General features: G+C 40.1%; 1 protein-coding gene and 1 long non-coding RNA gene across 2 annotated transcripts; both read left to right on the forward strand.

The window, feature by feature from the left end:
- The first annotated feature begins 5759 nt into the window (after positions 1-5759).
- Positions 5760-8211, forward strand: LOC125023560. The gene is made up of 3 exons (XR_007114643.1): positions 5760-5798; positions 7049-7084; positions 8024-8211. It is a non-coding gene; the product is annotated as an uncharacterized LOC125023560 (long non-coding RNA).
- A 4543-nt stretch (positions 8212-12754) lies between these two features.
- On the forward strand, positions 12755-14973 carry LOC125023267. Its single transcript, XM_047610419.1, has 10 exons — positions 12755-12787; positions 13333-13440; positions 13550-13565; positions 13646-13737; positions 13850-13900; positions 13992-14042; positions 14166-14330; positions 14482-14532; positions 14616-14681; positions 14916-14973. Coding segments are annotated over exons 1-10 (639 nt in total). The 5' UTR covers positions 12755-12786; the 3' UTR covers positions 14954-14973.
- The last annotated feature ends 488 nt before the right edge of the window (positions 14974-15461 follow it).

Here is a 15461-nt window from a genome sequence, read left to right on the forward strand (position 1 = left end):
TGTTCTCTGGCAGTCACTCATCATCACTGTTCTCACTATACTCATCTGCACTTATGGTCTAAAAATATGACAAATAAGTCATTTATAACTAACACAAACTACCAAACAATGCAATCTGCACAAAAAGTTAAAAAAAATGTTTGTCTTTAAAACTAACTTATAAGGCATACCCAAAATGAATGAACTGCAACCAAAATAGTCATATAAAAAGAAGAATCAAGATGGCGCCCTGGTCGGCTGCGGCTGCATGCCGTCTCGAGAACATGCCGTAGCAATTGAACAAAAAACGGCGTCTAGGCACGCTAAGAAACAGTGTAAATCCATCCAGTAGCTTCACTGACTCCGATTCATGATTGGAAGTGCTTCGAATGGCAGTTTAACAGAACACATGGATGCGCAAATGCAAGTTTACGAACAATCTAATCAAGGTGCCTGGTTCAACGCAATTGACTCGTTCATTCTGACCAACAGCATGGTTGGGAACAGGCTGGAGGCTGGCACGGTGCGCGATGGGTGGCTTCTCGGTGAGTAAATATATACTTGTATTTGTATAACAACAAAATTAAAAACGTGTTTAAAAAGCCAAAACACAGCGATACGTTTAGGAAAAGGCTTTTTAAAAAAAAAAAAAAAAAAAAAAAAGCTGGGTTTTCAGGCCTTTCTTAAAAGAGTCTGTGTTTCAGGAGCCCTCAGGTGGTCTGGGAGGGAATTCCAGATGTGAGTAGCAGCTGAGCAGAAAGCCCGATCACCCATCGTGCGAAAAAAACGTTTTGTGACTCCTGCACCGGCTACACGGCCAGCGGGCGGACGACAGCTGCTTGGCGTGGAGTCGCCGGGCGCAGCCTGCCGGTGGAGAGGGTGGAGCGTGGGACCGGTGGAGACAGCGGGGTGCTCCGGTGCCGGCGGAGAGGAGTTGTGGAGCTGTTGACCTGTGGAGACGCGGGTGCTCGGTGCCGGCGAGGTTCCCTCTCCGGGTCCATTGTCTATTTCAGAAATCAATGAAAATAAAAAAAAAATAAGTGACTAAACATGAGTCTGTGAGTTAAATATCCTGCAACTTCCACGCACAGCTATGTGTTATTGTGAACAGCCTATTGTACGACCAGTATAATGAAAAGGGGGGGGGGCAATATCTGAGTTTTACTCATTTACCTTGGGGATGATCTGTGTCACCTTCATGAGCTCACCACAAACTCCGAGGAGAGCCGTGTCAACCCATTATGGCGGGCCACTCGCTGGTCGAAGGGGGTCAGTTCGTCCCTCCCTGACAGCCACCCGCCCGTTGCGTCACGTTTCGGTGGAGTGCCGAAATCCTTCCACGTTTTCACCTCCACCTTCAAATCGAACCATTTCTTTTTTTACTTCATGTTGAGCGCACCTCTGATCCTACCTACCGCTTCACAGCCTCCACACACACGCGTCTCACTCATCGCTTCTTTTTGAGTTGATGCCCGATGACAGGCTTACCAAACACAAAGTGTCTACTGTCTCACTTCACTTTAGTAATACTACTTCAGACTCGGTGAAGTTCCTCTTTTTCGCCTACTCATTGTGAAAAACCCCGATCGTGCAGAGTGGGTGAATCCCCGATACAAGGGCTATTTAAATTAATTTGATATTTTAAATTAAGAGGAGTGGTCAGGAGGAGTTTTGGCACTCCACATGGTGGCGCTCATTCCACGTTGATTGGGATGTACAAAAGAATACTGCTTGGATCCAGACACACGCACACTTTGATACATCTGATTTTTTATTTTTATTTTTTTTTTGGCGGACGCCAGTTTCTGGATTTTAACGCATGCCGTGTTTCAGTGAGAGATCCACGCAAGTCTTTGTACATGAGGCCCCTGGTCTGTGAACACCACGTCACTGGTCAAGAGGGCACAGAAGCACTGTAACTCCTCGGAGGATGAGGAGAGCCCACTGCCCCCACCCATCCTCAAGACGTTCTACAGAAAGGCCCCCAAAAACCCCCCCAATTTAAGAGAGCGTTCTGACAGCTGCCTCTCTTTGAGGTGTGAGGCTGCAGCGCTCCGACTGGGTAAACTGAGGAGAGTGGTGAGACAGCAGAGAGGATCATCAGGCCCCTCTTCCCACATTCAGGACATCTCATCACAGCGCTGCATGTTCTGAGCCCATAACATCATCAGTGACCCCTCACACCCCCACCATGGACTGTTCTCCCTGCTGCTTTCTGGAAAGAGGCTCCGCAGCATCACATCATCATCATTATTTTATTTTATTTTATTTTTTTTTTACCTCCAGGGTTCTCCTAGAATAGAAGGATTGACAAGATATTCCAGCAATGGTCAACGTGTGTGGTTCACTTGTAGTTACAACAACTACCCACTGAATGAGTCTAAATGGAGGGTGGCAGCAGAGAGCATTCTAATGGCTGATATGCAACTCCTACATAGAAACCATTGTATATGGCAGAAAATGACTTTTAAACAGCTGTCTGTGTCTTCTGTTAACTTGTTAACACATTAGCTGTGGTTTAAGTGTGATGATCCCAATACTGGCTATCACAAACCTCTCTGTGTAAGAGGAACTAGCCAATTTCTTATACAGGCCGCTTACTGAGTGTACTGAGCAGCACAACTGAACAACACACAGGTACTTTACAGTGCTTTGTTTAATTGAATTCCCCCTCTATGTATAGAATCTCTGAAGTTTCAGTAAAATAAAAGTTAAACTAAAGAATGTCTGTACTCTCTGCTCAGTACGCTCAGCTTGCTCCATTTAATACATGGGCCAGATGCAGATAAATGCAGAAGATTAAAAATTAAGTTTGGAAAATTCATTTGGTCAATACTGATAACCTTTCAGACATTATCTGTGTGCATTGAATTCTAATCTACAACTGCAATGTTAGGTATGTCTACATACCACACACTTTCGTCAGTACACACTCTGTGGATGCAACAGCCTCAACTTCTGCAAAGACACAAACGTAATAATATCTGATGCAGGTCAGGAAATGTAGGTGTCAAAACACGTTACTGTGGTCAAGTCTATAGTGGCATAACTTGTTCGAGCTTTTTTCTAAAGGAAGGAAGTACAGGGAGTTACACTAGAAAGACAAAAAAGCAATGTAACTTGTCTTCTTTGCAGTTTGAAGAACAGTTTTGACATGAGCATGCAGCACAGTGAGACAGAGCTGGATTGTGGAGATGGGACAAGACTGTGCTCTCTGTGTTGGTCCTTATCCCTGTAATTACATTTATGACTTTTCTGTTTGAAACGGTGCGGATCAAGTGAGTGAATGGAGAGGATCTACAGATATCACTGGTGGAAATTTGTGTCTCGACCAGTCTGACAGAGGGGGCTCCCAGAACTTTTTCAACATGATGCCTGGTGCCTGTATCTTAACCCTGTTTCCCTGTTTAAACCAGTGATGAACTTCAGCCACGTGTCTTGTCAAACACAAGTTATACATCGATGGAAAGATTGATTTCATGAGTTTAGGTACCTGCTCATATTCTTATGAAGTTCCGAAGCCAGTTGACTCCGTGGCGTTAAGAGTCAATGATAGTGGAGTTACGACTTCCAATGCGTCTCTGAGCTGGTGAAGTGGACTAACAGAGACATCATTTGTATGCGAACGAAAGGGTCGAGTTGTCTCTGAGAATCAATCTTTTGAAAAAAGTCATGCAGGCTGGGTGGGACTTATACTTTGATGGGCACCTCATGACAGCCAATTCCCATGTGAGGACAGAACTAGGATCATACAATGTGTTTAAAAGGCCCTTTTTTATCCCCAAATACAGAAGTATCACTAGTACGGGCCAGGTACAAAGCAGAACGAAGGCACTTGGCATCCAAACGAGCAACAGAGGACAATAAATGAAAATTAAATAACTGTTTAACAATAGTAAAATGTACTTTTTTGAACAAAACAAAATGCATAAAAACCACATGATGCACGTGAGGTCTTTGAGGCTGGCACAAGGAAGAGGTGAGAACTATACAGAGACATAGTGACGTGTGGTCAGCGGAGAAAAAAATCACGAAAAGAAAAAAAATATGATGAAATAATTTAAATGGTTATATTTATCCAGTGATTTGTATTTTAAAGTATTTATTATGTATTTATTATTTTTTTCATTTAGCCTCACCAATTCTGATTATTGTTTATTCAAAATCGCTGAATTTTCACAGTTTCCCATTGAAATGTTTGGAAGAGAAGCCAGTGAGGCAGCAGCGAGCTGAGCCTCACCTACGATTATCAACCCCTCACTAACTGTATATAATAATAAAATGGTTCAAACACATTTAATAATATGAACTGAATTTTTTCCCCACAGTTTCACTGATGTATATAATGTACATATTTTGTCACCAACTGTATGCTTGTAACGTGTTTCGTGTGCTGATCGATCATACACGGCAGAGAGAGGTTTCTACGTGAGCAGAGCAGTTTTCTCTTTCCTCATGGCAGGGGGCGCTCCTGATCCCAGATATTCCGTAATTGACAGCAAGCAAGCTAGGTAGTGACAAACAGTTATACAAGTCAAGTGCAGTGGTCCCATTTTATTTATTTTTCCGCTCCTCGCCAGCCTGGACTCCAACATGGAGGAACTACATTTCTAAGCTAAAACAATCTTCTAAAGTTGGACTTTCAATCAAAGCAGAGATAATAATTAAAGGAAGACCAACGCCGGAGCTGAAAGGTTTGCTTCAGACTATGAGACAGAAGGTTACCCGCTCTTTTCAAACGGAGTGGTATACACGAAAAGACTGGCTGTGTGGATGTCCTGCTAGAAACCGCCTTTTCTGCTTGCTTTCAGCTATGCTATGCTTTCAGCATCAAACAGTTTTGTTGCTGCACAAACTACTTGACTTTCTGAAGCAGACATTTCTCTAATGCAACATTCTTCATTGTTACTGTTTGATATTTACTCACTGCATCATACGACTATGTGCATAGTGCAACAAAGTCTTGAATTAACTATTGATCAGAAATGATCTTTTCAAGGAGTCAGACATAAAATGATATAAAGCAACATGTGAATATCACTTCCAACACTCATTGTCTATAACCTCACAGTTTGACTAGTTCTACATCATCTTTACCATCAAGAGTTAACATAGTTTGTATTAGCAGTAGCTGGACAGGAGGCGTCAACATGTTAAACCCAGAGCAGTGGTCTGAGATGTTGTGGGGGCTGGATGTGAGGATGATCTCATATTGATGTGAAGTGTAACTTCTTCTTTTTTCACGGTTCTTTCTTCCTCTTCAGATGCTGCAGTTGTTGCTTCCTGGTATGAAGTTGAAGTCTTTGTCTGAAGCAGAGTGACACGTTGTCAGTGCTGGATGTGAGAATAGGAAACACTTTGCTCTGTGTGCTGGGGTTATTGTGTAAGTACATCACTGAAACATTTTCAGATGAGAAGCACAGAGTGTCAGAGGTTTGTCTCAGAAAGCTTGAACTTGTACTCTAAGTTCGAATGGTTGTAGGTTTGATAGAATCAAGTGTGAACTGAGTTTGTATTTGAAGTAGGAGGACAGGAAGTGTGTGGTCAAACCCAGTGTAGTGCTTTGAGTTTTAGTGAAGACAGAAGGAAGTGTGTGGGATGGACTAACAAGACAGAAATAAAACATTAGCAGAACCCCAGTGATCTCATACTGACATGAATCTTCTTTTTGTCCTCACAGTTCACTGTTTCTCTTCAAAGACTGCAGTTCCAAGTTTCTCTTGATACAAACAGGAAGTATTTCTCAGGTACAACAACAGAGTGTCAGTGCTGGATGTGAGGATGGGACACCACTTTTCTGTGTGTGCTGTTGTTGACCTGTGAGTACCAACTATTTATCTTCATACATGTAGGCAGGGTTTTGACAGGTGATCTGATGTAGTTCAGGAGCCAACAACTGTGTCTCAAGTGGGTTATTGGCTATCAAATTAGTAAAATATTGACACTGAAATACTAATAATTAATATAAAAATATTAATAGGATTTAATTAACATTAAATCCACCTCAGGGCACCAGACAGCCAATTTACCAAAAATCAGTCTCATAAAGGTGGGTATGCTAACTATTAACACAGAACCCCATTTAGTAATTAACATAATCACAAACAATGGTACCCTATTAATAGCGTAGAGGTTGGCATATTCACTCTTATACAACATTAATACACGAGCAAAGTTTTAAAGAAAGTTTATTGGACACATCTAGAAAATGAAATAACAAAACATTACACTAAAGTGAGCTACTTACACTACGTAAGCATGTGGATGTGTGTATGTTAGTGTGTGTGTGTGTGTGTGGGTGTGTGGGTGGGTGTGTGTGTGACCATGTGTGTGTGTGTGTGTGGGTGTGTGTGTGACCATGTGTCTGTATGAGGTGTGAAATGTGACCTCAGACAGTGAAACAAGATGACAGGTGGTTGATTTGTCCTGAGACAGAGGGTTACAACCATCTGGCTCCAAGATGTCCTCTAAGGTCAACCACATATGATGTGGGGGGAGGAACAAAAAAAAGGTGTGTGCTTTGTTCACCACGAGGTCACACATTAAAGTTGTAGGTTAAATGACTATAGACTACAGACGACAACAACAAGCTCAAGTATTTCGCTGATTCAATCTCCACATACATTGGCAAGGTTGAAGTTATCTATGCTCAGTCAAGTAATGTGTGAGGTAAGCTAACTAGGCCCAGTTACGTTACCAAGTCACGTCCATCTCCCCCTTTTGTTGGCTTGATGACCTCAGAGGTCTTGGCCATACAGTGACCAACGGGGGTCACACACAGGTTTCACACTTAAGTGTGAAAAGGTGAAGGCTGCTTGGAGGTTGAGTCCAAAGGCCTTTATTGACTGGGGAACAAAGAGAGCCATTCAGTTTTGTCCTCCATTTTGAATGGACTGAGTCACAACAATAGTCACAGACAGATAATATTGGTTCTTCATTTGTTACATTTTATTCACTAATCTGGTACCATATGGAACTGTAAATGTCATAAGAAGCCCAGTTATTTTTAAATATTTCTTTATTGTCTGTTTCATTGTGAATATGTCTGAAGTTTTGACTTTCATTTTAGTGTTGGATACACTCCTCTACTGTGGACATGCTCAAGGTACTCATTCAGTTTTACTATTTATCATTTTTATTTTTTTATTCATTCTAGATTAGTCTCCACCTACTTCATCCCACTAAGTCCTGTCCTCTACCAACGTCAGCTTATTTATTAGTTTCATCTTTGTATCAGATTTTAGAGTCAAATAAAAGTGAATTACTATATATAAATGTGTTTGTAGTTGCTTCTTGATACTTTGCTGATCCCTACTGGTCCCCTTTGTTTACTGGAGAGTCTGTTACCTTGAGGGAACAAGAGAAGGAGGAGACAATACGTGCATCATAAGTGTGGAACATGTTGTTCTGCTCGAGAATCAAATAATAAAAACCTTTGTAAATACAACACACTGTGAAACTTTGTGGGCTGTATTATCTTTCCTGATTTCAATAAGGAGAGATCAAGTAAGCGAAGAATTAAGATTTATTGAGGTAACATAAACGTACAAGGTCACAGTTTATCAGTCAGAGACTGAAAGTAACAGTATCATTAAAATGAATCTTAGATGCAGCAACTCGATACAGGGCCCCTGGGATTTTAGATGCTGGTGGTGGAGAAGAAGTTGTGAAGTGGCAGAAGGATGACTTCTAGGGTGACAATGCAGAGGAGGAGGGTCGTGGAAGTGTGCAGATGGAGTGACAGAATTACAGTGACTTTAAAGCGCAGGGAGAAGGGATTTAAATCAGATGAAGCTCTGACACCACAGTGAAATGGACACAAATCACAGCTGATTCAAAATATCAAAAACTACAGAGAAAATGGCCATTAATGAATGTATCAATATACGCTTGTCTGTCAAAATACTGGAACTGGAAGCTTGATAAGAGAATTTGACAAATATCTGGTTTTATTTAGTTTATTTTATTATGAGCTGATCATTATTGCTGTGGAGATGTAACCATATTAAAACTAACCTTTATCCTCACATTTTTATAACATCAGATAGACCCAAGGCCACACTGACATCAGGACCAACAACCATACCAGTAGGAGGCAGAGTGACACTGACCTGCTCTGTGGAGCCCTCTGCCTGATGGAAATATGAGTGGTGGTTCAGACGTAGCACAGACACCTCTGAAGTTCAAGTCAAAACAAATGATGAAGAAAACAGAGTTATCAATGTATCAAAAGAAGGAATCTACCGGTGCAGAGGAGAAAGAGGAGAATCAGTTTACTACACTGATCACAGTGATCCAGTCACCATTAAGATAACCTGTGAGTTCAGTTCTTTCATTTGAAATATTCATGATTTCATGATTTTCATCGGAGTTAGTGATGAAACCTACAATGTTGAGTTTTCTCTGTTGATTTCATGTTTCTATTTGTGTCCCAACTGTTCATATCTGGTGGAAACAGTTTCCAACAAGGCTGTTGTAACACGACAACACAACTGGCCTCAGATATTCAGAGGTGAGAAGATCACTCTGACATGTGAGGTCCAGGTAGGTGAAGACATTGAGTGGATATATGACTGGAGAACACCCAGGTCATCTACACACTGGACAGACAATAAATACTGGACTTTCACTGCTTCTGAGTCCAGCAGTGGAGACTAACATGTGTAGGAGTAGACTCAGAGATGACTCATATTCTTCAACAGAGTGGAGTGAAGCCATCACACTGTCAGTATCTGGTAAGTCATGTTTGTTGTTTGTTCTGTTAAACTATGATTACTCCTGATAGTCAGTAGTTAATAAAGAGTTTGGTCTGAAGGCAGACACTCTTATTTTCAGCTGGCAAATGGGCAACAATGTTTCCGTATCATTCAGTCATTCAGAAAAACAAAAAGATAAATTCATTCTGTCTAGTTATTTACCTAACCATAAATATTCAAAGACACATTTAAATGTCAACACTGTTTCTTCTTTTTGCCTCTAACCGTAACAATCAAACTCATTGACTCATACACTATGATCAGGGTTTAACACTCTCTAAAAAATATGTGTGATGAGAGGTACAGATTTGAAGTATTGTTGAATATAATCTGAGTTACAATCAAATGAGCTCCTCCTCAGGTGCTGCTTATGGAATCAAGCTAAAATGTGCTTTGTGTCTTTACTTGTCAACACTATTTTAGTTTTTCTCAATTGCTAAAACACTAAAAACCATTGGCTGAACTCATTTAGCTAGTTGTGCAGTCTGTTGTCAATACCTTAAACCATTTCACATGGTAAAACACAATTTGCAGATCTCACTTAGACTTTTCAGCAGAACTCTAAACACATTGTCATTCTCAAAACACATTGTGCACTCTAATGCACATGTCGTCCATACTGGTAAACACAAGTGGCAACAATCAAATGCAAACAGAGAACACACGTCTGTCAGGCCGAGACTCAAAGCAGGACTCAGGACTCAGAATGCAGAGATGACCAAAAAGGCTTTAATTGGATTGCTCAGAGATCCCTCACAGAGGGACAAACAAATGGCCACAAAAAAACCTAGACGTTAATCTGATCAGTGAAAACAAAAAACTCTCCAGAAGGAGGAAACTCAAATCAAAGAAACAAATCATAAAATTAACACAAAACACTCCGAATGGAGGAAAACCTCAGGACTAAGGATTTAATTAAGAAAAGACTAAACAAACAAAACTTTCTCTTCGAGAGGATTCACAGGCTTACTTGAAAATACTTTGGTAGAAGACATGAAGCAAAGCACGAGAACAGGTTGACGACAATAACACTCTGGCACGAGACAAGGGGAACACAGACTACTTAAACACATGGAGGGAAATAGGGGACAGGTGGACACAATCAGGAATCAGGGAAGACAATCAGACTGGTGACACATGAGGAAGGGCAAGTGACCTGAAACAAGAGGAGAGTTACTTTTCAAAATAAAACAGGAAATGACATGACAAAACAACCCCAAGACAAGACACCCTCACCACGGTGTGACAACGTCATTGATTCAACACAACCAGTCAAAACTGATTTCACTTGTTTCAAATCATGTGACACAACCAATATAAGCCAGGTCAGAGAGCAAACAGGTTGTTGAAGGTGGGAAGGAGAAAGTCTTAGAATGGACAGAAGAAACAATGTAAGAGGACGAGGACGAGTGTGTATGCGAGGTGGCAAGAGGAGGAAGAGGAGGAGGAAGAGGAAGACAAAGAGTGGAAATATCTGATGAAATTCCAGCAACAATAATTGACCAGTGTCACAGAAACAAAGGACAAGCTTGTGAGATTCAGGGTACAGTTGTGTAAAAAATAGGGCTACAAGGAGGAGGAAGAACAAAAACTGCAAAGAGCAAAGCAGAGTAGTAATTTCTGATCAGTTTTGAGCTGCTATGATAGAACATGATTTCCATTCATCAAAAGACAATGATGGAAAAATATTAAATTTGTTTTGAGATTAAAAATGTTCTTCTCCCTGACAACTGCATGTTTTGAACAATGTGTTTTTTTATTTATTGGTGTATTGTTCACTGACTGCTTGATAGTGTAGATCATTTTGATCACTTTGTTTACGATTTGAGAGCAGTGTTTGGTTTTGAGCACAGGTAAAACTGTTTTCAGGTGAAAGTTTCATTTTGAAAGAACAAAAACTGTTTTGTAAATAGTTGAAGCTGAGGTTTTGTGTTTAATGTTTTCAGAAAATGGAGCAAGGTTTCAGAAATTGTGTTTAGCAATTGAGAAAAACTGTAATACATAGCAGTAAGTGGAGAAATGAAGTCCAGCAGTTACAAGAACAACATGTCCCTACAGGTCTGTTTGGCTTCTTTTCCATTTAGGTTTTGAAACATTTTAAAAGGCATGTAGTCCTGCATATTGAATGTTTCAGCTCAACTTCATCTCATCCTCCTGTTAAAAACAATACTAGTACAGTATGTAGTTAACTTCTGAGGACACTGATTAGTTAAACCAGGAAATTTAACCGTATATATGTTTGAAAAAGTTGATGGTGACTGAGTCCACCAGAGGTTCTTCTGAACTTTAACCTAGAGACAAGTCTTTGTTCTTCTGGTGGAGATGTTGTGATGTTTTGAGAGAAGAAACCTACATTATGAATCAGGAAAAGAGTGAAGTTATAAATGAGAAGAATTGAGACAGAACTGAAGTTAAACAGGAGCAGTGGTGAAAATGAAAGAGATGGTTCTGTAGCGGAGGAGGAGAGAGAGGATGGAAGTGAATGACTCCAGAATCAACACAACTAAGACACTCTACTGTGTTGTGTTCACAGTAAATAGATGAAGCTATTCTGATGGAGCTTGGTCTTATTCCTTCTTATGTGTCAGTTGTAAACTGAAGAGGAGTCAGACCAGAGAGTAAAGAGACTGATGACAACAGCAGCTTCCTATGTGAGGGTCAGCAGAGGTTATGACAGAGTGTTCCTCAACTATTCTGTGAAATGTCTGTGAAGGCTCTCAGTCATCCAGGTCATGGTAATCCAAAAAGGTGTTGAATAAAGGTAACTGGACTTGTAGGCTGGTACTTACCTGTTGTGAGAGGGGGGATTGTGTGCCTAGGCTACTTACCCTATCAATGGAGCTCTAACAAGGCTATTGTTGGTGGGAGCCTCCAGTCTCAGGGTGTGAATGGTGTTGAAACTTCTTGGGGACAGAAGTCAAAACTGAACTATAAATAGATGGTAAATTAAATCTCAGTCTACCTCCTCTGTTTAGAGAAGGTTTTTCCACTTTGGCATAGATGGCTTCCTTTACTCCTCGCTCAAACCATCATGAATGTTTTTATACTTTTCAATAATCCACTGGGTGTATTTCATATGTAGATACACCAGATAGATATCATAGATTGAGAAATAATTCCAAATATACACAAACGTTGAATGTAATCTACCATCAGTACATAGTAACATGTTTTCATTCTGATAAAACCTCTTTCAACAGATAAACAACCTGTCCTCTCTGTGTCTCCATCATGGCTGAGTCCTGGAGTCTCAGTAACTCTGAGCTGTGAGGTTGAACATCCATCTGCAGGATGGAGGTTTTACTGGTATAAAGCTGTTCCTGATCTATCACACAAGTATCAATATTCCAACTATGAGCTGCTTCCTGGTAGCATCAATGGAACTGAACAAGATTCCTACATCATTGATGGACAGACACACACAGCAGGATATGTGTGTAGAGCTGGAAGAGGAGAGCCAGTGTTTTACACTGATTACAGTCCACCTCAGTTTGTCTGGTCTGGAGGTCAGTTTCTATGTTCATGACTTTCTTTATCTTTCTATTAACCCAGGGTTTAGTCTGCTTCCAGTAAAACATGTCTTAAAAACTAAAGACTGTCTCACATGTTAAATAGATGTTAACATTTATGTTTCCAGTGTGGTTGAAATAGTTTAAGATGTATTTCATTACTTTATGTAACTCAACATTTATTTTTAAAGCTGTTAAATATTATTTCTATTTTATTGTGTATATTATTGTACAGTAGATTTCATGAGGTGTGACTCTTTATCATGGTTGATTTTTCAGATTTCCATTCATCAGCGTCTCTCACAGTGAATCCTGACAGAGTGCAGCACTTCACCTCTGACTCTGTCTCTCTGAGCTGTGAGGGAAACTCTACTGAGTGGAGAGTGAGGAGGTTTACTGATGATGGCGTCCTGTCACACTGTTCTACCTGGGGGACAATGACTGGATCAACATGTAATGTTAATAGGTTAGGGGACAGTAATGCAGTGTACTGGTGTGAGTCTGGATCAGCTTTCAGCAACGCAGTCAACATCACTGGACAGAGTGAGTATTAATCACATGTTACTGTCATCACCCTGAATCTGCTGATCTCTACATTAAATGTCATGTTGTTTGACTGTTTTCCAGCTGATGGTATCATCCTGGTGAGCCCTGTCCATCCTGTCACTGAGGGAGATTCTGTTTCTCTTGGCTGCAAGTTGAAGACACAAAATGTTCTTTCTACTGTGTTTTTCTATCACAATGACAAACTCATCCAAAATGATACCAGAGAGGAGCTGATCATCTCTGCAGTGTCAAAGTCAGATGAAGGCTTCTACAAGTGTGAACATTCAGGAAATGTATCAAGACAGAGTTGGATATCAGTGAAATGTAAGAACATTTGATGAATTTTTAATCTTGAAATCATATATTATGAATGTCTGATATCAAATGTTATTCTGACTTGTTTACAGGAGTTTTGTCTCTGTTAAAGTTTGAAGTCTCCTCTGATTTTCATTAGTTCGTAAATTGAGTCGTCATATGAAAAGACCATTTGTTAAGTTGATTTATACTCATATTTAATTGAAGCTCATTATTAATTACAGCAGTGTCCAGGTCTGAGAGCTCTTCATTTCTTCTTCCATTGATCGTTGGACTGGTTTGTGGAATTTCACTGATCATTCTCCTGCTTCTTTGTTGCCGCAGAAAAATAAAGGGTGAGACATTTTCCAGTTGATCATTTACTAAAAATCACTGATAAATTCTGATCTTATGACATGAAGTGAAGAACACTTGTACACATATTTGTATTTGTCTCTTTTCCAGATGCATGCAGTAACAGGTTGGTCCAACACTCTTGTCTCATCTTGATCATCATAACAATACTTTCCATGTTCCTTATTAAACTCCTTCATGCTTTAGTCTCTCTCAGTCTCTGAACATCAACCAAGGCTCTGCTACACAGCAAACAGTGAACCAGAATGAAACTCAAGTTTACTCCTCTCTTCTCCATGGTCAGCCTTTCCACTCATTCGTTTCACAACTATTTCTAACACCCACTTTGACTTTTCAATCAAAAGCTCAAGTGACTCATTGGATGTTGTCTTGATTTTCTCTGACCTGTAGCTGATGTTTGTGTCTATGAATCAATCAGAGGCTCTGGAAACACAGGAAGTGGTACAGTAAGAAACTTTGATTCATGTGGAGCTGTCAGACATTAGATTATTATCAGTGACTCATCTAAACTCATGGAACATTCTGATTTCAGGGGAACCAGAACATGAATCCAGAAATATTACATCTCATCTTCAGCTTCAAGGTGAGGAGTCACTGCTAAAACTATCAAGTATGATAATATATTAGTTGTTATCACAACTACCAACCTCTAATAGTACATAGAGTGTGAGAGTCATTAAATAATCTGATGCATTTATCTTAACAGGGAGACATGACACTGAGAAGAGCTCTGACTACAATAACGTGAATCCTGAATCTTTTTCATGTGTCACATGGAGCCAGTCTCAGAGAACCAGTCAGATCCCTGCCACAGTCCAGACTGTCAGCCAGGATGAAAATCAGCAGCACATATACTCCTCTCTTCTCCACGGTCAGCTCTCCGTTCAAACAAACTTGCTTCCAGAGCTGCGATGTGCTTCAAGTTCATGAGCCGTTACATTAATAATAACAATGTTTCCTGCTCAACTAAATCAGCTTCTTTAAAATGATTTTCCTTTGTGCTGATTTTCACTGACCTACAGGTGATGCTTGTGTCTATGAGTCACTCAGAGGTCCTGAAAACACTGGAGATGGTACAGTATGAACTTTGATCCATTCACAGCTCTCCAACATCATATGATTGAAATTCAAGCCAGTTCAAATGTTCTGATTTCAGTTGGACGGGCCGGTGGCTCCACAAATGTCAAATCTCAGACTGAGCTCAGAGATGTTGGACAGAGGAGTGAGTCCACAAAACATTACACATGTCAATTATTGCAAATTCTCAGTTCAAACAACAAAACCACATACTATATGTTACCAAAAGTTTGTGGACACCTGAATACCATACCTGTACATGCAGACTGTGATTGTTTAATTTCAGTTTCTAAACTCAGCTCAGAACATGTGGTATTAACACAAAGTAACAGACTTTGTTTATATTGTTAAAGGTTTAGTTTCTGTGTAATCTTTACAGGAAAACGAGGTGATCCAGGGAAGAGCTCCGACTACTAGAATGTGAATCCAGACTCATCCACAGGTAAAATGTTTAGCTACTGAGTCATTTTCAAATGAATGAATGAAAATATGTCATATCATCATTTTATGCACAAACGATAAGGACTTGATTAAAAAGGTGTTTAAGTCGATAACTATGGAAGCATCAGGTGTGCTGATATGTGCGGGGGACTGGAATATCAAACTACATCTCTACCTCTACCTCTCTGGACTCCACGAACAGAACAAGAAATATAAAATTAGAAGCTTTGTACACTAGAAAACTGCTCAAAGAAATAATCATGATGGATGTGTGGAGAGAACTACACCAGACCGATAAGTGTTTTACATTCTGTTCTCATCCACAGTGTATGTACTGGACAACTGAGGATAATCTTGACACTATATTTGGACAACAGACCTAAAGAGACGAAATACCAGCCTCTAAAATGACTCTCAATGCCAAAATTACATGAATAAAGAACATACAAATTATGTGTTGCATAACGACAATGGGAAGGTGTCT

This window comes from Mugil cephalus, chromosome 1 (assembly GCF_022458985.1).
Source record: "Mugil cephalus isolate CIBA_MC_2020 chromosome 1, CIBA_Mcephalus_1.1, whole genome shotgun sequence".
NCBI lineage: Eukaryota > Metazoa > Chordata > Actinopteri > Mugiliformes > Mugilidae > Mugil > Mugil cephalus.